Genomic DNA, 20,687 nt, shown 5'->3' with positions numbered 1-20,687 from the left:
CCTGAACCGCCCTGGGGGGGATTTGGGATTCCTGGCACTGGGAGCGGTTCGGAAAGAAATGGAGGCCCAGCTTGTCCTGGGGCATGTGAGGAGGCCGGAGCCAGGGCGATGGCAGGGCAATCCTGAGGGGCCGTGGGCCGCCATGTCCCCGACGAGGGTCGTCGACTGGTGGCCCCAAAATGGCGGGCGGGGGCGCCGCTGCGGGAGCCGCGAGCCCCCTCAGCCCGGGCCGGCCCCGCCCCGCCCCGCCCCGCCTCGCCTCGCCTCGCCTCGCCTCGCCTCGGGCCGGGCGGGCGGCGGTCCTCCCCCCCGCTGGGGTCGCTGCAGCGGGCGGCGGCGGCGCGTCGGGCGGCGGGGGTCGCTCCCCGCCGGGCCTCGCCGCCTCCTCTCCGCGGCACGGCGGCCCGCTCACGCCGCCGCGGCGGCTATAAAGGGGCGCCCGCCGCCCGCCGCCGCCTCTCCGCTCGCCGGGCCGCAGCGCGTGAGTCGGTGTCGGGCCCAGCGCCGCCCCGGGCCGGGACCGCAGGGCAGGGAGGGCACGGGGAAGCGCGGGGGCGCCGGGCGAGCGCGGCTCCGGCCCGGTCCCTCCTGTCAGCCCGGCCGCCCCTCTCGGCGCTCAACCGCCGCCGCGTGTTATTTATTGCCCCGCTAGAGCCGATCTATTTTATCTATATATAAAATATAAACCTAGCAGAGAAGATTTAATTTTAAAAGAAAGGTTCGTATAAGTATATATTACAGAGAGGATTATTTTTCTTTTTTTTTTTTTTCCCCCTCAGAAAATCAAACGGCCTCTGCTCTGGAGAATTGGGGCTAAATTAGACTCTTAAAGCGAAATAAGGGACGTGGTTTTAGGCAGATCGAGGAGGGGTTTGCCCCAGAGCTGACGGGAGAAACGCTCAGGAGCTGCGTATGAATTTTGGCTTCTTATCCGAGCCCCGCTCTCCTGGAGGCTTAACTTTGTTTTTTGCTGATTTCCAGGCCTCTTCTCCCCCCTCAGCCACTCTCTGTCCCGGGGCCTGGTGTGGCGGAGCAGCCGTCCCCTGGTCCCCCTCACTGTGCCCTCCCTCTGGTTACCAGCCTCCTGCCAGCCCCCCCTGTCCCAAGCTGTTTCTGCAGGCCCCCACTTAGTGAGGCTTTTAAGTAAGATTTTGAGGTTTTTCCCCCAGTTTAAATATATACAAAAAGCTTGACTTAAACCCCAAGAATAAAACCCTCTTAGTTCCCGGTGGGAGCACGTGCTGGGTGGAAGATGAACACAGCTGCCAGCAGTTACCCGATGGCATCGCTGTATGTGGGTGACCTGCACCCCGATGTCACCGAGGCCATGCTCTACGAGAAGTTCAGCCCTGCTGGGCCCGTTCTCTCAATTCGGGTCTGCAGGGATATGATCACCCGCCGGTCCCTCGGGTATGCCTACGTCAACTTCCAGCAGCCTGCAGATGGTAAGTGACATATACAACCACATCTACGGCTTTTTTCTTCATTTTTATTCACTTTTTTCCACTAATTCACACTGCTGTTCAGGTGTATTGCCATGTAGCTGCCTACCAAAATGTTACAGTTACAGGGTAAGTAATCACTTGCTAGTGACTGAAGCTGGAATATTTTTTACTGCTTGGTGTCTACAAAATACTCTGCAAATGCACATCTTGGTAACACCTCTGACAGATAGACCTATTTCTCTTAAGAGTTTGGAGACTTGGGTTTGTTCCAGCTTGCATAAAAGAATAATCTCCACTGTGTTCCGCTTCATCGTTGTGTAGATTTGGGCTATTCGTATGGGTCTTCATGCAGTCCTAGCAGAAAAAGTTCAGAGTAATCGGCCCTGGTTGAATGCTCAGTTTGACTGGCTGAGCCTCTGGCTGCCCACTCACTCCAGTTTAATATTTGGGACACCTGGTGGACTGCAGGTTGCTGTGTTTGTGCAAGCGGCCAGATGGGTCTCCCAGTCTGGGAAGTGGTATTCTTGTATTAATGGGAAAGAAGACGCGTTGTTCGATGCGTGGGAAACTAGGTCATCTCACATGCAGAAGCCAGGTTGATTTGCTCTTGCAAACTCTTTTTTTTTCATACTTTAATTTGGCTCCTGCTCAAGTAGGTACTCCAGAGCTGAAGCAGCAGTAGCATGTGAAAGATGGGACAGAAGAGGTCATTTTGAAACATGCCTTTTCTGGAAGAAAAATGGGTCAGCGTTTTCTGCCCTAGTTTTCAGGCGTTTACTTGTTGACTGGTGCAAGTTTATTGCTCTGTGCTGTGATTTAGCAGTATCTATATGCGATAGAGACATCCAAAGGATAGATGAGAGTGAAGTTTTCCCTTGAATTCAGAATCAATTCACAACAGCACAGACTTCAGCAGCAAGTAAACTCTCCTTTAGCCTGTAGTAGGTTATCCTGCTTTACATTTTTACAGACAGCAGAGAGTGGTCTGTTTGTTGCACAGGGTAATATATTGACTTTGGATCAAAGTATTTGTTGTGTGGAAGACAAACGTTATTACAAAATTGTATTCCTGCAAGCTAGCAGAGCTTCTTGGATTGAGCTCTTGGCTGGAATGTTTGGATTTTGCATAGTCTGTTGTGACTATGTGCCATCCTAGCTTCCATCCTCTCCCAGGTCAAAGTACCTTCTGCATGTCCTTTCCTTGGGATGCTGACTGATCCGATTGAGCACTTCTGATCCTTTCTCTTGCTAGGCTGATAAAAAGCTGGCTTGCACCCCAGTGCATAATTTCTCATTCACGGAACTCCCAGAAGTGCTTTTTATGCAGGCTAAGCAATGTATTTATGTGTTTTAAAACTTCTCCGTGAGAAGGAAAGAACCTGAGAGCCTGTTCATGTGGTCCTCTCCTGCTCTGATGAACCTGTCTGCTCTGACTCCCTCTTATAAAACCACCTTGGTATGTTCACGTGCTGTACAAGCAAAGGTACAGTTATCCAGGCTCACCTGCCTTTGTCTAGGCTATGATCTCATTTTTTAGGATAAGAGAAAGAAAAACAAGCAGCAGAAATAAGGCCAAGAGCTCGGATTAGATAAATGTTGGGGAGATGGGGTGCAAAAGTATAGATAAAGTTCTCTTAAAGTAGAGACGACCTGTATAATACGTGTAGTTATGATGTTAAAAGGGAAGAGTGACTGAAGCAGTCACATGTGCTTGCTTTAGCAGAAAGAAGTTCTGCACCTCATACAAATACGAAGACAGGTGGCCTTCCAATATATTTGAAGGTAATCTTTTATGGTAATAAATAGGCAGGTGTTTAGAGGGAGGTTGCATCATTCTGGGCTCCTGGTGAGGCAGCAGACATTTTAGGAAGTCCCAGTACTTCAAGTGATACTTTGACAAAGTGGTGTCTTGTTACTGGTAGGTCTTAGAAGGTCAAGTGATTTAAACCTAATCATTGAGTTAATATCGGGAAGGAGAAATGTTCAAACTCTTCCTGCCCTCATGAAGAGATCTCTTCTGAAATGCTCCTGATTTCTTCTGTCTGGCAAACTGCAGCATCTGTTACTTTGCATAAGTAAAAAACAGCTGCTGTACTAAATGTAATGCAGCAGAACATAGATAATTTTGGAAAGGTGAGCACGTTGGTGGTGTGTTGCGGTCTTTCCGAAACAAAGACCTGAATATGAAGAATACAATTCTTACTGTCAAATGCAGAAATTCGGCTTTGCTTTCAAGGTGGCAGTACTCAGTACTACCTGCATGAGGGCTTTCTGAAAGGAGGGATCTGTATTTTCTTCCAGGAATGCATAATCAGAAATGCATTTGGACTTCATTTTACTAAATCCGTAAAAAGACGGGGGGTGTTCTGTAGCGCTGTAGGGATCTGTTTTGATTTATGGGTGATAGTAGATGCTACAAAATACCACATAAAACTAATCTGGAAGCTTTGTGCTCTGAAAACTTTTGGGGAAGTTCTTGTGGACACATTGTTAGTATGCTTGAAGTGGTAGTAGGTATTAAAGAAGTTGATACGTGATAGTTTGCATTTCCCTGGCACCTTTTGTGGAAGGATGAGTGCTTTGTAAATCTGAAGAAAACAATGTTTTAAATTTTGTGTGGGAAATAAGGCTGTCTGTATGACTAGAGAAAGACCATAGAGCAAGTCAAGTAGCCAGAACCCTTCCCCGTTACGTGGGGCCACCAGGAGATCACACTGTCACGTCTTGAATGTGCTCTGTACTTCCAGAGTTCCTGTGTCCGAATTGGTTCAAAGCTTGCATTTTTCTTTACATTTTTGTTACCTAATGGAGCGATGCTTGGCTCTGGAAGGGGTTACTTTCTGGACATGCATTGTCTAACTGGTAGTCTGCTGCAGAGAGGTTATTTTTAGTGAAAATAAGCTCGGCTGTTTTTGATTGCAGTTCTTTGGCGTAGTAACCAGTGAATGCTGAATACTGAATCTGTCATACTGTGATAGGCAGATTAAGGAAACGCTTCAAAGTTCTGGCTAGTTCAGGCTCAGCTGTAGTTGTTAATGTTTATTCTTTTTGACTGTAAAGAAGGGAAAGAAAACAAACTCATTTCATTTGAAAGAAAAGTTGAATTTCCTTTTTCATGTGCTCCTCATGCAATTTAATTGCATTCCAGGGTTTCATAACATTGACAACAGTTATGACATGACAACTCAGATAACGAAGCAGAGAAACTTTAATATGGCTATAGAGATAAGCTGTTCCGTACAGAGAAAACAGAACATTTCCCAAGCCAAGAAGGAACCCAGAGCTGGGGTTAGATAAGTGTCTCTGAAGAAAGGTGTAGAAGAGTATAGATAAACTTTCTGTCCCTTCCTTAAAGAAGAGAAGACAATGTAAGAGAAGACCTGTGTAACGTAAATGCAGGTGTGAAGTTAAAAGGGAAGAGTGGTTACTTACATATCCTTCATTGCCAACAGCATTTTGTTCTAACTTCAGTGATCAAGGGATTTGAGTCTGTTCTGTATGCGACCTCTCTTTTTTTAAAAGTGGTTAGATTTGTGCTATGTGCTTTTGTTGTCAGGTCTCTTTTGCTTAGTGACATAAGTGAAAGCCCAGAGGTTTGCAGAGCAGCCATCTTTGCAGAATAAAACTCCTTGTGCAGAGTTTCTCATGGGTGAATCTCGGTGTGTGCGTGTGGTTATCTGTCTTTATGCCGCTCAACCACAGTTGCTAATTCCAGCATTGTGTTAGCTCTGCATCAGGGAGCCTGTAAGGGAGATTAATTACTTTGAGGCCTAAGGCAAGCTGCAAGGAGTGTTCATATGCTTTCCCTCTCCAGAAGGCTATAGAAGAGGAATTAAAAGGAAGCCTGAAAGGGGTTAAGAGTGTGTCTAATGTTATATATGAGTTGCAGTTGAGTCTGCTGGAAGGATGACAGGAACCAGTGGGAGAGAAACAGATACAGGAACTGAAATGGCTGAAGCTTTGTGGCTTAAATAGAAGAAAATGAGAAGGTGTTCGCTCAGATTAAGGAAATGAATCAGATGTGCCTAGTCTGAGTCATTCACATAATTCATGCTGGTCCTTTACAGGTTTTCTTAGGTACTGGTTTAATGTGATTGCACTTCTACTGTGGGTATGGCAGACCTTCCTCAAATCAGGGAATCCATCTAGGGCTTTCTTATACCACTGCTCACAAGAAGTGTCTGAGTGAATTTCAAGAAGAGTGTAATAATAGAGTGGGATACTAGCAAGCTATTGAAAGAGCAGTGCAATAGTATCTGCTTAAGTATATGCTTAGGAAGCTTGAAAGAACTGGGAGTAAGTTCATAACTAGTCTATATCTTGGTAGCTGCTGCAGAGCGTTTCACAGTTCCCTCTGGTTGCATGCCACTGCTTCATCTGCTTGTCACCTTTCAGCAGGAGCCCTGTTTCTGCTGCAAATGGTATATACAACTAGTTTGTGTCCTTGCCAACGCATACTTCTGGAGGACCTCTCCCTGCTATAAATAAACACTGCCAAATTTGACAAGCTGGACCAAGTCGCCTGCTGAAGTGCCTACTAGGAATGGACTGCAGGAAGAACCTCAGTTGCATTGATTCAGAGTAGCAGCTGAGGAATCATTTTAGCATGGCAGTTAATTGCATCTAACACCTTTGACTAAACAGAGCTGGTAGAGTTGTAGCAGGTATAACTTTCCTCCTTAAATTTTTTTTTTGCAAGCCTGACTACTTCAGGAATGAAGTCCATCAGGGCTTGTTTTCCAGCTTGGGGGTATGTGTGAAGGACTGAGGAAAATAGTGACAGCACCACTTCAATTTAAAAAGCAACAACAACAGAAAACATTTTCAAAGCACATGAAAAATTCTGAGAAACTTCGATGCAGTAGCTGAAACTGACTTTGGGGGTAGGGAGTGCAGGAGACTTTGGCAATGTCTCATTGGAGTTCCTAGGGATAGCTCCATGAAATACTGAGTAGTTACTCTGGTTACACTAGCGATCACGTGAAAGAAGATGTTCAAGTTGGCATTTTCCTTGAATTTGCTGCTCCTGAAATCTAATCAGCAAGTATCATTGGGTGAAGGTGGCCTGGAAGAATTGAGACAAACAAATTTGGAAAACTTGGGTTCTGCCCTGTTAATATTCCTTGATTTTAATGCTTGTTGATCCTCTCTTTCCCTGCTTCATGCTGGGAATTAAGAGTCTTCCTTTTTCTCTGCGCACTCCATGCTGGGGGTGTTTTCTGGCACAGAAGAGTCCCAAGCATCTCAATTTTATGAACAAGATCCTAATGTGTGTACGTAATGATCCTTTTAATACATCAGTAGGTAGCAGAAATAGAATCATGGAGGGGATTTCAGTGTAGGTTAGAATGACAGTGCTGGGGTTTTAGAGTTTAGATAAACACTTCCCTGTTAACCAGATCGGCTATATGGACTTTTTTTCCAGAGTTTTGTCCGCTCTTGCTGTCATCTTTAGATTGAGCAGCTTGGGAATCATTTTTTGGCCACATAAGTTATAGAGGCTGACTCACGTCTTCTTCCCTGCCAGCCATGTGTTCGTGCATGTTTTCCCTGACCTGATAGGGAGATGATCCTTTTCTCTTAATAGAAATGGAGTATGGGTAGATGTGAGCTTCATGAAAAGCAAACAAGCCAAACAGTCACTTTTGTTACTTCCTTTTGTTCCCCAGGGTTTCCTGTATTTCCTTTCCTTCTTTGGGTGCAGCAATTTAACTGTATAATAACTAAGAATGTAACTAATAAACCCCAGGCATTTTGACATTCATTTTGCTGTGGTTGTTAAAACATTACTATCATGTAAATTTAAAATAGTCTAGTAAACCTATTATACTTAAACACGTCTAGTGACCGTGCTGCAAAGACCTCCCTTGAAACATTGAGTTAAAATGTCATTGAAATTGGTTGCCCATGATACTGCCCCAAATGTCTCCGTGAGCTGAGTAAAATTCAGAGAAAACAATCACCCACATGATGGAAACCTTTATTCTTTAACAAACCACAGAAATCTGTTCTTGACTTCTCTTGCAGCTGAGCGTGCTCTAGATACCATGAATTTTGATGTGATCAAAGGAAAACCCATTCGCATCATGTGGTCTCAGAGGGACCCCTCCTTGAGGAAGTCAGGGGTTGGGAATGTCTTCATTAAGAACCTGGACAAATCCATTGATAACAAGGCACTTTATGACACATTCTCAGCGTTTGGGAATATTTTGTCCTGCAAGGTGAGATGTGGTTACTTTGTCCAATTCTGTAATAGCAGTGACATGATCAGACATGTCCAACGTAGGAAGCGAAAGGGACACCTTTCATCAAGTGGGGAGTGGAGTCTCTAAAAGGCAGAGTTGACCAGAAGGTCAGGGATTGCTGATGTTACATCAGATTTGGTCATGAAGCGTGCAAGTCTGAAACACACACGTCTTCCTAGTGTTGAGCCTTGGCAGTAACCTATTTTTGTGTGCTGGCTTTGTGTCTGAGCGTGACAGAGGAGAAAATGTGTTCAGAGAGCTGACATTTTGTTTTCCTTCCACACGTTTAGGTGGTGTGTGATGAGAATGGCTCTAAGGGCTACGCATTTGTGCACTTTGAGACCCAGGATGCTGCAGATAGAGCCATCGAGAAGATGAACGGCATGCTGCTAAACGACCGCAAAGTGTGAGTGTCACAGCCAGAAGCAGCAACGATCGCATGAACCGTGATGCATCTCGGTATTAACAGGGACACACAAGGCACTGGTTCTCCTGGCCCAAGCCTTGGCCTGCTACCTCTCCACTACAGGGCTGGTGAGTGACCCTGCCCAAGCCATGGCCTGCTACCCCTCCATTACAGGGCTGGTGGGTTTCCCTAACCAAGCCTTGATTTGCTACCTCTCCGCTAGTGGGCTGGGGTGGGTTTCTGTGGCCAGTACTCTCTCCACTGCAGAGCTGGGTGGGCATCCTTGTCTGACTCTCTCTGCCATAGGACAGGTGACTTTTCTGGTTGGTCTGTGGCCTGTTTGTCCTTCTCCTGTCACCCTTTCTTATCCCCATTCCCAGCTCCTACTACACACTCATTTTTTGCCTCACTGCAAATCACACATTGTTTTTCCACTCTTGAAAACAAGCTGCTTATTGGGATTTTCATTCTTTCTTACAGATTTGTTGGGAGATTCAAGTCTCGTAAAGAGCGGGAGGCTGAGTTGGGAGCCAAGGCAAAGGAATTCACCAATGTTTATATTAAAAACTTTGGGGATGACATGGATGATGAAAGACTAAAGGAGCTCTTCAGCAAATATGGTAAATACAGAAACACTTTTAATGAGGCTGTGAATTTCATGACCCATGGTAGTTTAACAGGGCTGCTACCATCTGTATAACTCCACGTGGGTCACTTTGAGGCTGAGGAATACAGAGAGTTGAGGTGTGGGTAGTAGTTGTGCCAAATGTTGGACAGGAGGCAGAGGCTGACCAGCAGATGAGAGAGAGAAGGCTGGGGCTATTATATGGAGTTTAATAGTCTTGAAATAGTTTTGATTTTTTTACTAACCCTGTCCCTTGGTTACAGGTAAAACTCTGAGTGTTAAAGTGATGACAGACCCTACTGGAAAATCCAAAGGCTTTGGCTTTGTAAGCTTTGAAAAGCATGAAGATGCTAACAAGGTATGACTATTTTTTATGCTGCTTGGATATCTGCAGAGAAGAAAAACTTACTTGCTTTATCATAGGAGCCTGTTACTAAAATGAGAGAAAAGTCTGCCTTGGGCATAACCTCTTCTAGATGTGGGGACTTAGAAACCTTTTGCCCCTTACTAGCTTGACATTCAAGGGTAACTTGGCATTTCTCCAGATTACTAGATCCACACAGAATGCAGTGGTATAGTCAAGAATGTTGATTGCTGAAGAAATGCTACGATGCAGGGCTTCAGGAGGAGGAAGGTGTCTAGAGTGAGAACATTATGGTCTTCTCTAAGCAGAATGCTTGTTAAAACTTGGCCTCAATTGCAAGAAGGGGTGGGGATAAACTCAAGCTGCTGTTAGTCCAGCACTTACAGTGGTGTTGTCAGCATGGTCTCTCCTGATAACTTCAGTTTGCCTTTAATTAGCCTGTTATATGGAAGCAGTGCAAAGGTAATGTGGCAACCTTGGTTTATTGGCTAACAGGCAGGGATACGATGTGATTTGGACAGTCCTGTTCTTAACAGGATCAGGTGCTATCTTGTTTCAGCACTTGACAGTTTCCTCTTGAACCCTCTGTCCAGGCAGTAGAAGAAATGAATGGAAAGGATATCAATGGGAAAATGGTATTTGTAGGCCGAGCGCAGAAGAAGGTCGAGCGTCAGGCAGAGCTGAAACGGAAGTTTGAACAGCTAAAACAAGAGAGGCTCAGCCGGTACCAGGTGAATAGTCTGTTCCTTTTCTGAATTTAAGCACCACTTTCAGTCTGTCGGCAGACTTGAACAGAATTGACAAAGTAATCAGTCATTGTCCTATGAGATACCCTGGGAGTTAAAATGTAAAGGTGACTCCATGGTATTTGGGGGCAAAGGGGGCATCAGGGCATAGTCTTGGCAATGAAATGTTTAGGAGGACATGAGCAAACAGTCATGCAGTCTCCTTTATTTTCAAATAGGGATACCTAGAAAGATGGAAAGAGACAGCAAAACCCCATGCTGTTGTCTCTCTAACTTATGGCAAAACTGGGTCATGTCGGAGATCGCATCTGAATCTTTCCCACTCCTTGCGATACAATGCTGGACTGGGGACACATGATGCAACAGGAAAGCAGAGGAAATCCAGACAAGCTCCCTTTCACCACAGTGGGACTTGTCTCTACGCCTTTGCAACATTTATCGCCTTCAGCTTTGGGTGGTACGAAAGGAACATTATGCTAAATTAAGAGTTTTCAGACAAATTACAGCTCTGGCAGATGGATGCTAACAGTCGATGTGCTCAAGATTTTCTTTAATGTTATGAAAGTCTTACTGTTCTCTCCCTTCTAGGGTGTTAACCTATACATTAAAAACCTAGATGACACTATAGATGATGAAAAACTGAGGAAGGAGTTCTCACCTTTTGGGTCAATAACGAGTGCCAAGGTATTGTGGGGTTTGGGGGTATTTGGATTTTAAAGCCTGAAGAAGGAACTGTTACTGACATGGGATTGAAGGGCAGTTCTTATATCCCCTGGTCATTGTGGTCCTGAGAACACCTGGACTAGTAAATACACAGATTTCTTTGGGTCCTGGTGGGATTTTACTGAGAACTTGCTTCATTCCCTCATGAAAAGAGGAGGCAGGAAGTGGCAAACATGCTTGTTTGAGGTGACTCCCCAATACGTGTGAAATGGCATTTCCCTACGTGTGTTTAGAGACTGCACCAAATCTTTCCCATTCCTTACTGTGCAGTGTGGGCCTGGGGACACATGGTGCTTACAGAAAAGCAGAGTAAATCCAGACAGGTGACTTCTCATTCATTGAGTACCTGTCTCTACACCTCTGCGACAGTTATGTCCTACCTGCCTGAAATCTGACATTTAAAAAATATGGATTCTTGTAATGGTAAGTTAAGCTAAGTTCTCGTAATGGTACTCCACTAGCAATTGATCTTTACTGCAGGTGATGCTGGAAGATGGACGGAGCAAAGGGTTTGGCTTTGTCTGCTTTTCCTCTCCAGAGGAAGCGACAAAAGCTGTGACAGAGATGAATGGGCGAATTGTGGGCTCAAAGCCATTGTATGTTGCACTTGCACAAAGGAAAGAAGAGCGAAAGGCCCATCTAACTAATCAGTACATGCAACGCATTGCTGGGATGAGAGCCTTGCCTGCCAACACAATTATTAATCAGTTCCAGCCTGCTGCTGGGGGATATTTCATGCCTGCTGTGCCCCAGGTAAGCTGAGCTTGTGTGGTTTTTTTTAACCTGTCTTGGAGCTTTGATGGTTCAGCTGCAATAATCTCGTTGAGCCTTTCTTATGCCTATAAGCAAGTAACTCCTAATGAGGGGTGCAGTCAGTGGAGTTAATTCTGTGACTTCCCAGCTGCCTGTTCTCTTAATGTGAATTCAGTGTTGAGTCCTGGCAACAACTGCCAAAACATGTTGTAAACAATGTTTGTTATTCACTAAGATGTTGCCTCTGAGCTTGTCTGATCTTTCTTCAGGCTCAGAGCAGACCCACTTACTATGCACCCAATCAAATGACACAGATGAGACCCAACCCACGCTGGCAGCAAGGGGGAAGACCACAAGGTGAGCATGCTAGAGACAATATTTTGGTTGTATGACCCTCTTGGCTGTACTTTCCAACAAGAACAATGCATGCTTTCCTTTCCGTGCGCAACCCCAACCTGCTTTCTGTAGCTGACTGTCCCGACTTGCCAGTCAGTTCTGTTTTGAGGATTTCCCCTCATTTCTTCCATTAGGCTTCCAGGGAATGCCAAATGCCATGCGCCAGTCTGGACCACGGCCAGCACTGCGCCATCTGGCCCCTGCTGGCAATGCTCCGGCCTCTCGTGGCCTCCCTGCTGCTGCCCAGCGAGTTGGTAAGGTGTCTGCCTCCCAGGCTCTTCCCCTTGTCTGTGAGGGAGGAGGATGCTAGTGAGACTTGACTTCTACTTCCAAAGATGGTTGTCAGATATGGATAACCAAAGGCCACCTGGAGCAAGGGGCAGAGACAGCACCTGAATCTTTCCTATTCCTTGCTGTGCAGTGCAGGTCGGGGGACAGTTGGTGCTACAGCACAGCAGTGGAAATCCAGATGGGTTGCTTTCCACTGGTTTGGAACTCATCTCTACACCTCTGCAACATTTACCACTCAAAAAAAAAAAAGCTCTGTAGGTTATGGATATTGTTTTCAGAGTGGAGCATCCAAATTCATTTTATTCCAGTGAATAACTAGAAAATGTCTTAAATGCAGGATGTGGAATCCATGGTTTAGTTTTTGGGAGAACAGCCATTTACTAACGTAGCCAGTAGCATTTTGGAGACCACTTTCTAAAGAAGTATTAGACTGTGCAGAGCATAGTTTGAATTCAACAGTTAATATCAGACATCCCAACTTGCTTGCATGTTGCTACAGGTGTTTGTAGTTCTGTTCTCTTCTTTTGCAGGCGTTGGCACCGCAGCGCAGAATTTAGCTCCTCGTCCGCCTGTAGCTGCCCCCGCTCCCAGAGCGGTTCCTCCTTACAAATATGCCTCAAGTGTCCGCAGCCCACACCCAGCTGTACAGCCTTTGCAGGTAACACAAGGGTCTGGGCTGGGAGTCCCTGCAGTTACTGCAGTCCAACAGGTTTTACATTCAAATGAAGTGTTTTTACAGAAACTTCAAGCTACTTTTATAACCCAGACAGGCATCGTAATTCAGAATTTAAAAACCTGGCAGTTGTACCTTTTCCAGGGGCAACCTAGTTGGTTTATCTGTCTTGTACTTGCAAGCCTTTTTTTTTACCCAGATTTGCTGTAAGGATATTTTTCTTGGTTCTTTGCTTTCCCATTTTGCAACCATTCATTCTCTCACCTCTTTGCCAAATCCTCACTAGGGCATCATTGAAGGCACAGTTTGCTTCTCCCACAAACCTCTGCATTGTTAAAAAAAAAAAGCAGGCCTGGATGTTGCTCTTTCTCAATTGCGATATTTGTCTCACAATGTTTGATCTGGTTTTTGTAAGATATTTACAGTGCCTGTGTGTGACATTAGGGGGTTTTGAGTTCAGGACTTGGAGGGAGCATGTTTGTGAACCAAGGGCACCTTATCTGTCCTTTTCTGAAAGTTAAATCTGCTGTAGGCTTGACAAAGGTTGTGTTTTAGAAGGAGGGAATATCTTATTATTGTGTCTAAATATGAAGCAATCAGTCTAGTATCTATTTCAGAACCCTCATGTCTGCCCTTCTGTAGGCACCTCAGCCTGCAGTACATGTGCAGGGACAGGAACCGCTAACGGCCTCCATGCTGGCTGCTGCCCCTCCCCAGGAGCAGAAACAGATGCTGGGTAAGTGAAACTTCAGTTCTTACAGATTGCGTATTACTTTGGAAATCCCCTCAGGTTTCAAAGATGACTTTTTAATTGAAACTCGGCTGTCTGAACTGCTTTTTTTTTTTCCCAGGAGAACGTTTGTTCCCTCTGATTCAAGCTATGCACCCCAGCCTTGCGGGGAAGATCACGGGGATGCTGCTAGAGATTGACAACTCAGAGCTGCTGCACATGTTAGAGTCTCCAGAGTCCCTCCGGTCAAAGGTAAACCGGCCTGTTCCTTTAGATGGGGTGGTCTGTGGGAGGCTTTGGTCAAGAGAATAGGTCTCACTAGATAACTTGTCTCCCTGAGGTGGAGGAGGCCGTTGCAGTGTTGCAGGCTCACCAAGCCAAGAAAGAAGCTGCCCAGAAGGTGGGTGTGGTTGCTGCTACCTCTTAAACCAGGAAGATTGGTGAGTGTCTCGGTCCTTAGCTTCACTTAAAAGCTTCCAGAATCAGAGTAAATAAAGCATGATTGTTAGTGAATGTAGCCAGTCTGGAGGCCTGTGTAGGTCCGGTCGCAGCACTTGTGTGCTTTTAGTCCACTCTTTAAAAAACAAAAGAAACAAAACAAAAACCCCAATGCAGTTTTTCACAACGGAATCCTTATTGTAGCAGCTTTAGAAATATTCTTCAGAAATCTTATTTTAATTAAGCATCAGAAAGATGTTGCGTAAGTCCCTGAAGTGTTCCTAGCAGTTGACATGTCAAGGAAGGAATAATGTAGAGATGAGTCTTGTGAAACTGCTAATCTGGGAAATAAAATGAGAGACACAAGATGTTCTAGTGACTTTGAGGCTAAATAGGCTGTTAATGCCCCTTCCTTATCCTGACAATCATCTGTCTACAGTACCTATTAACGTGCTGGTGTCAGGAATGTCCTTTCACTGCATAGGTCTGTCTAAGCAAATGCTGGCTCCTGTGTTTGGAGCTGGCTCTTGTTTAACTTCTGAATAAGGTTTTTGATTCTTTGAATGCCTCTTCTCGCGTTTGATGATCCATTTTTCTGTGGGTTGTCCGGAATTGACATCTTCAGTACTTTTTGGGAAGCTGTTGTGGTCAGATGTCACAACTCAAAATGCTGAAGAATGATGGCGGGTTCTTATGTTTTCATCCGTGTATTTCTCAGTGGCCCCAGTCACTGGCTTCTCTGCTAAAGAGTTTGAGCTTTGTGTCAGATGATCAGAAATGGATATTATCCACAACTGTTAACAGCTTCTCTGTACCTTGCAAATTATATTGGAGTCCTTATGGTTTGTAATGCTGGGAAGCTCACTAGCCTGGAGTGAGGTGTGCTGTATGTAGGTAACTTGTTGTCATCTCTTCCTATAGGATGCAAAGAAGCCAAATAGCCCCTTCATAGACATCAGCTCAAGATGTTTGAAGATTCTTCGCTGTCCTGCAGATCTCAATGCCATGCATCATATCACATAGTTATATTGCATTTTGTAAATTAATCTTTAAGATCTTATTTAAAAAGCCAACTCTGGAGCTCTAGATTTCCAAAGCCAGAATCTTGCTTCCTTTGTGGTCAGAACAGAGCTACCCTTTGTGTCTTCTAAGCAGGACATTGAGGATTTTAGGTTGAAAGTATTTTGTGGTTTTGGTTTTAACTGAACAATCCAGCTTGGAAAGTCTGGAAAGCATTTATCAATAAAGGAATAAAAACTTTCACTGCATTTGTCATTCTTTCTCTAGATTTGAGAAGTAAATGCGATGTGGCTTAGTAAAATTTAAACTGGCAGGCGGTTGTCATATGATTGATACATTAAAATTGTGATTTAATTGAGTTATTCTGCTTGTTGACTTTGGACAATCACTGTTTTGAAGCAGCTGTGTTAAAATTATGCCACAGGATGATTATGTTGGGTTTGGTTAGTGTCTGAATGGGAGATGACTATAAGCGGTGATCAGATAGAAGGGTTTGGGAGGTAATTTTCAAGTGAAGTGTAAAAGGGGTTTGGCTTCCTTTTCATCCTCTGCTGGAGAGGAGAAACTTTGCTCTTCTCTCCATGTATTTCTATGTTTTCAGCGGGATGTTTTCTTTAAGGGTTCTGCCACTATAGGACAGCTGGTATTTTATACTCTAAAGGTGGCCGCAGTGGAGTTCGTAAATGATTTGTAAACTATTTTGGGTGATCCTTTAAAGCATTAAGAAATATATGGTGTGCAGATATTCTGAAAGAAAGAGCAGTCGGACTCGACTCTACAGGTGCTTCCGCGGAAGGACGGTGGCTAGCTATAAACCACCTTGTTTACCCTGGAGAGAGCCTGCTCCATAGCTGAACCGAGGCTTAATTTGTGTTTGGAAAACACTAGAAGCTGGTGGAGGGGGTGTCCTAGGAAAGCAGAAAGGGCTCCCGGGGTTTCTGGTTGCAAGTGCCGCTCTGCCTGCGTCTGTCCTGTTTTCCTAGTAAAATAAGCAACACTCCCCCGTGAAAATGCGGTGGTGGACTGCGCTCCGTGCAGAGAGCCGAGCACCCTCGCAGCACCTCGTGCCTCTTCCCGGAGCAGCCTGACACCCCCCCCCCCGGGGAGGCCGCTCGCAGCCCGTTCCCCCCCGACCCCCCCGGTCCCGCCCCGGGCGGAGCGCGGCCCCGCGGAAGGGCGGGCGGAGCCGCCGCGCGGTTCCGGGGCGGGCCGGGCCGGAGGGAAGATGGCCGCCACCAAGCGGGTGCTGTACGTGGGTGAGTGCCGGGGCCGGGGGCACCCCCGAGCGGGGCCGGGGTCCGCAGGCGGTGACCGCTGTCCGCCCCGCAGGCGGGCTGGCGGAGGAGGTGGACGAGAAGGTGCTGCACGCCGCCTTCATCCCCTTCGGGGACATCACCGACATCCAGATCCCGCTGGACTACGAGACGGGTGCGTGGCCCGGGGAGCGGGGGCTCGGGGGTGGGCTGGTCCCGGCGGTCCCTGCCCGGGGACGCTGCGTCCCGTCGGAGCATCCCCTCGGTGCGGAGCGGGTTAAGGGGGGAGCGAGCTCTCCCGGGCGGTTTTCCCGGCGAGGGGACGGGACGGGACCCAACCGCTGCTGGGTCGCCGTGGGACCTGCGTGTCTTTGCTGCCCGTGACCGCTTGCTTCTCTCTCTTTCTCTCCAGAAAAGCACCGGGGATTTGCCTTCATTGAATTTGAGCTGGCAGAGGTGAGAAAGGGGCAAAGACTTGAGCCGCTTGGGCCCTCCTCTTCCTCCCCTGGTGTTTTTGGGCTGGATCCTCTTCCCGTTGGGGACAGCAGCGTTGCAGTTGATGGAAGCAGGCGGGGGTTACCAGCCACAGCCTCGGACTGTTCTCGAGCTGCAGGAGCTGCTGTTCTGCCTTTCTGAGTTCCCGCTTTTCCCATTTTCTTTTGGGCTGAAGCACGGCCACTGCTGGCCCAAACCGCTCTCCTGCTGGCCCTGGAGCTCAGCAGCAGAGGGTGGGTTTCTTGGCTTCGTGGGCAGCACAGGCTGCCATATATTTGCCGTCTTATAATCTGTCCTGGGCTTCATACACGAGGTCTCTCTTCCCAAATATTTTACGTAAGCGATAAAGCACGGTACATAAAATGAGTTTACTGGATTGGTTGTGGGAAGACGAACCCCAGATGCTGGTTTGGATACGGCTCTTGCAAGATCCATCAGTTTTTACAGCCCTGGGGTAGATGAGGTTTAGGAAAACAGTCCCTTGGCAATCTTTTTTGCAACGAAATGCTGGGGCACGTGTAGGCTCAGCTTTGCTTTTAAAGGTAGAGAGAGAAGAAACAATAATAATGATTTTCTTTTGCTTTTTTGGTAGGATGCGGCGGCAGCTATTGACAACATGGTACGGAACCTCTTCCCACTCGCCTGGGGAGACGCGTGGCTTTGCCGTCTTCCCAGCAGCACGGACCGAGGCCCTGTGTGGTGTGGGCTACACAGAGAAAGGAAGCTCTGTTTTCCTCTGACCTCTGCAGGGATTTGGGGGGCACAGTGATTTTTTTTTTTTTACCTTTTGGTGGGCTTTGTTCTGCTTTTTTTTCCCTCTGCAGAATGAGTCTGAGCTCTTCGGCAGGACAATTCGTGTGAACTTGGCCAAACCAATGCGAATTAAAGAAGGATCATCCAGGCCTGGTGAGTTGGTGCCCGGGAGGGGAGAGCGTCCCCGTGGATGTTCAGAGCTTCGTGCATCAGCCTTTCTCTCTGGTTCCCTGGACCCTGAGGCTCTGCCTCCCACTTGGGGATCTTGGGGATCTGAGCAGCATCCTAATAACCAAAAATATCCCCCAGTTCCTTGGATGGAAATACTCTTGGCTGCACTTCCAGTTGCCTTCACGCCCTCTGACGGAGGGCACAGCACGCACACACGTGCCAGGCAGAATTACCCACACATCTGACCACATCTGTAAAAGCAGCTGGGGCTGAGGCCATCCCGAGCAATTGCCCTGTGTGGGGGTAGTCCCAGGGAACAGGCCGTAAGCTTGCCCTGCCCGGTGATGTGTGGCACTTCTGGGAGGAAGAAGGGATGACTTCGTCCCTTATTTCCCCACACGCCGTGTCTTTTGGGGTAGGCTGCTGCCAGCCGAGTGCTCCCACGCCTCGGGTGTGATCCTGCTGCCAGCGCCGTGCTGCGCCCTGACCCGTGCAGCCGCGTGCATGCTCACACGTGGCCCTTTGGTTCGGTTCCTGTGCTCTGACCCTTCCTTTTGCCATCGCAGTCTGGTCGGATGACGACTGGCTGAAGAAGTTTTCGGGGAAGACTCTGGAGGAGAACACAGAGGAGGCAGGAGCAGAGGCCCCCAAAACAGAAGTGCAGGAGGTAGGAAAAACAACCAGAGCCATCTGTGTCCTTGCTGTCCCAAAGACTTGAGAGCATGGGGCCAGCCGTCTCTGGAGGCAGAGCAGAGGAATGTCATCTCAACTTGTTTTTTTTCTTTTTCTGCCCAGGGTGAGCCTCCTGCCAAGAAATCCCGGGTCAACCCTCAGGTTTACATGGACATCAAGATCGGAAACAAACCTGCGGGGCGGCTGCAGATCCTCCTGCGCTCAGATGTGGTGCCCATGACCGTAGGTGAGGAGAGGGTCAGCCTCCCCGGTATGGTGGCTTCCAGCTGCGATGCAGCTCTCACCTCACTCCTCCTTGCCCCCGAACAGAGAATTTCCGCTGCCTCTGCACCCACGAGAAAGGCTTCGGCTTCAAAGGGAGCAGCTTCCACCGCATCATCCCCCAGTTCATGTGCCAGGCTGGCGACTTCACCAACCACAACGGCACCGGAGGCAAATCCATCTATGGGAAGAAGTTTGATGATGAAAACTTCATTCTCAAACACACGGGGCCAGGTAGAGCTATTTCCCCAGGCAGCGGCTGGAGAGCAAAATGGCTCAACTTTATCTAGGGGTCACACTTGGGCTGTTTTGACCTAGACCGTGTTGATAGTAGCAGCCCTGAATTATAATCTACGTTGGCCACACGCTTCTGCCGCGGTGTAATCTGCCACGGTCAGACCGTCGTGTATCACCGGCATTCAGCAAGCAGAAATGCATCGTTCGCTCGCCATCCACGCACTGTTAATTTCCAGCGTTACGTAATGGAGAAAGAGTTTCAAAGCTGCTTTCCTGTTTGATTTTAAAGGAGGAATGTCACAGTGTGACTGTGAAAAGCAGCAAAAAGCAAGCAGGTTTATCTCCATACAAACAGCTTTTCTGTTGTTGCAACTAAAAATAGATGAGCAATCTCCACCACTTTCCATCTTTCATGCTTGCAAGTATTTCTCTCTCGACGTAATTGGTTTCAAATAGTTTCTGTGGAGTTTAATATTCAGAGGCTCTCCTAAAACCAGCAGCTTTATGCAAGGCATGGGAACGGGTTTGGGTTGAAGTAGCGGCTCACATGCTGGAGCTCCTCGCTCCTTCCCCAGCCATAACACTGCACTTTTTGATCACAGGGCTGTTATCGATGGCAAACTCTGGCCCAAATACCAACGGCTCCCAGTTCTTCATCACTTGTGATAAAACGGACTGGCTGGACGGGAAGCACGTGGTGTTTGGGGAGGTGACGGAGGGCATGGACGTGGTGCGGCAGATCGAGGTAGGTGCCGGCGGCAGGGTGGTCGGGGTAGAGCCGACCTCCTTCCTGCCCTTGGACTTCGTGCCTTTAATTCCTGCTGCTCTTTTCTCAAAGGCTCAGGGCACCAAAGACGGGAAACCGAAGCAGAAAGTGATTATCTCGGACTGCGGGGAGTGCCCGTGAGCTCGGCTCTTGGAGGGGGCTGGATGGGGTGAGCCTGGCCAGGAGGGGCCGGCGAGCTGGCTGGGGTGGGACAGCCCTGCGACCCCCCAGCGGTGCCCAGCTCCCACGGCTTCTGTTGAAATTCCCCTGTAAAGCTTGGTGTGAACGTGCCTGCGGACAGCGCTGCGGGGGGTCTGACCCACCCGAGGATAAATCGCTTTTCAGCCTGCGCCATCCTGTGCTGCCCCGAGCGGGGCAGGGCCAGTTCTGCTGCTGTGTTCTGAAAAGACTTTATATTAGGTAAAAATAAAATCTAGTTTTAAAAATACTGAGGACCTAACCCTGGCTGTTGAATTCTCACCGTGTGAGGATGGTCTTTGCTTTTGAGCAAAGATGCTTTTTTTCGCATTTGCCCTCATCTTCTCAAATCTGGTGCCTAAATCCTGGCTCCGGGGGAAGCTACCCGTGCCGGGGCAAGAAGAGCAGAGCCGAATCTCTCATGCTTTTTCCGCAGCAGGATCTCGCGGAGGCTTTTTTTGGCGTGTCCCTGGCTCTGTAGTGTCATTTCCCATCGGCAGAGGGAGGCAGGTCCCTGGCTGGCGGCCGTCCTGCTGGGTAGCGAGCCTGGTCCAACTCCATCTCCGTCCGAGAGGGAGGGCTTTTACTGGGATGTGTAAGTGGGAGAACAAGGGCTGGACAAGGAGTATGAGGAAATGAAGAAGCTCTTTGGGTGATAGAAGAAGGGAAAAAAAAAAAGTGATGAGGCTGTAGGAAGGGGTTTAATCTCCAAACTCTGGTTTGCAGAGCGGGAAAGGCGCGTGCATTTATAGTTCCCGTCAGCGGGTAGCTCTGGCCGTGCACCATAAAGGTAACCCCAGCGTTGGAAAGTGATTGATTTGGGGTTTCCTATGAAATTACGGCACTGGGTACTTCTGGGAGTGTGTGTTTGCGGAGGGGAAGGGGTGTGTGGTTTTGAGCTTGCACAGGCGTTCGCAGGCGGGACAGGGCTGCCAGGGCAGAGGCGAGGGTCAGGTGTGCGGGGCTGGGGTTTAGGGGATGTTTTTAAGAGCTTGTGCAATTGGG

At 47.8% G+C, this 20,687-nt stretch overlaps 2 protein-coding genes and 3 non-coding genes across 7 annotated transcripts; all 5 read left to right on the top strand.

The window, feature by feature from the left end:
* Positions 1–417: 417 nt before the first annotated feature.
* On the top strand, positions 418–15,098 carry PABPC4 (poly(A) binding protein cytoplasmic 4). 3 transcript variants are annotated; one of them, XM_076357326.1, is made up of 15 exons: positions 420–1,445; positions 7,473–7,666; positions 7,981–8,096; positions 8,577–8,716; positions 8,985–9,079; positions 9,679–9,816; positions 10,420–10,515; positions 11,035–11,307; positions 11,577–11,664; positions 11,838–11,957; positions 12,525–12,652; positions 13,310–13,403; positions 13,519–13,649; positions 13,738–13,837; positions 14,757–15,098. In XM_076357326.1, the coding sequence occupies exons 1-14, from the start codon at positions 1,253–1,255 to the stop codon at positions 13,822–13,824; spliced, it is 1,893 nt and encodes a 630-aa protein (XP_076213441.1). In that variant the 5' UTR covers positions 420–1,252; the 3' UTR covers positions 13,825–13,837; positions 14,757–15,098. The 3 variants fall into 3 exon arrangements, with proteins under 3 accessions (XP_076213444.1, XP_076213441.1, XP_076213442.1); XM_076357327.1 differs by lacking the exon at positions 420–1,445 and adding an exon at positions 3,490–3,578; XM_076357329.1 differs by lacking the exon at positions 13,738–13,837 and having other exon boundaries at positions 418–1,445.
* Positions 10,136–10,268, top strand: LOC143169906 (small nucleolar RNA SNORA55). The gene has a single exon (XR_012996953.1). It is a non-coding gene; the product is annotated as a small nucleolar RNA SNORA55 (small nucleolar RNA).
* On the top strand, positions 10,793–10,925 carry LOC143169905 (small nucleolar RNA SNORA55). The gene has a single exon (XR_012996952.1). It is a non-coding gene; the product is annotated as a small nucleolar RNA SNORA55 (small nucleolar RNA).
* Positions 12,092–12,224, top strand: LOC143169904 (small nucleolar RNA SNORA55). Its single transcript, XR_012996951.1, has one exon. It is a non-coding gene; the product is annotated as a small nucleolar RNA SNORA55 (small nucleolar RNA).
* Positions 15,099–16,054: 956 nt separating the features above from the next.
* On the top strand, positions 16,055–19,932 carry PPIE (peptidylprolyl isomerase E). The gene is made up of 10 exons (XM_076357130.1): positions 16,055–16,111; positions 16,185–16,283; positions 16,521–16,564; positions 17,196–17,222; positions 17,428–17,509; positions 18,094–18,194; positions 18,323–18,446; positions 18,530–18,715; positions 19,321–19,463; positions 19,557–19,932. The coding sequence occupies exons 1-10, from the start codon at positions 16,081–16,083 to the stop codon at positions 19,623–19,625; spliced, it is 906 nt and encodes a 301-aa protein (XP_076213245.1). The 5' UTR covers positions 16,055–16,080; the 3' UTR covers positions 19,626–19,932.
* The last annotated feature ends 755 nt before the right edge of the window (positions 19,933–20,687 follow it).

Source organism: Aptenodytes patagonicus, chromosome 21, assembly GCF_965638725.1.
Source record: "Aptenodytes patagonicus chromosome 21, bAptPat1.pri.cur, whole genome shotgun sequence".
Lineage (NCBI taxonomy): Eukaryota > Metazoa > Chordata > Aves > Sphenisciformes > Spheniscidae > Aptenodytes > Aptenodytes patagonicus.
The sequence above is the reverse complement of the archived record's forward strand: the minus strand, read 5'-3'. Positions and strand labels throughout refer to the sequence as shown.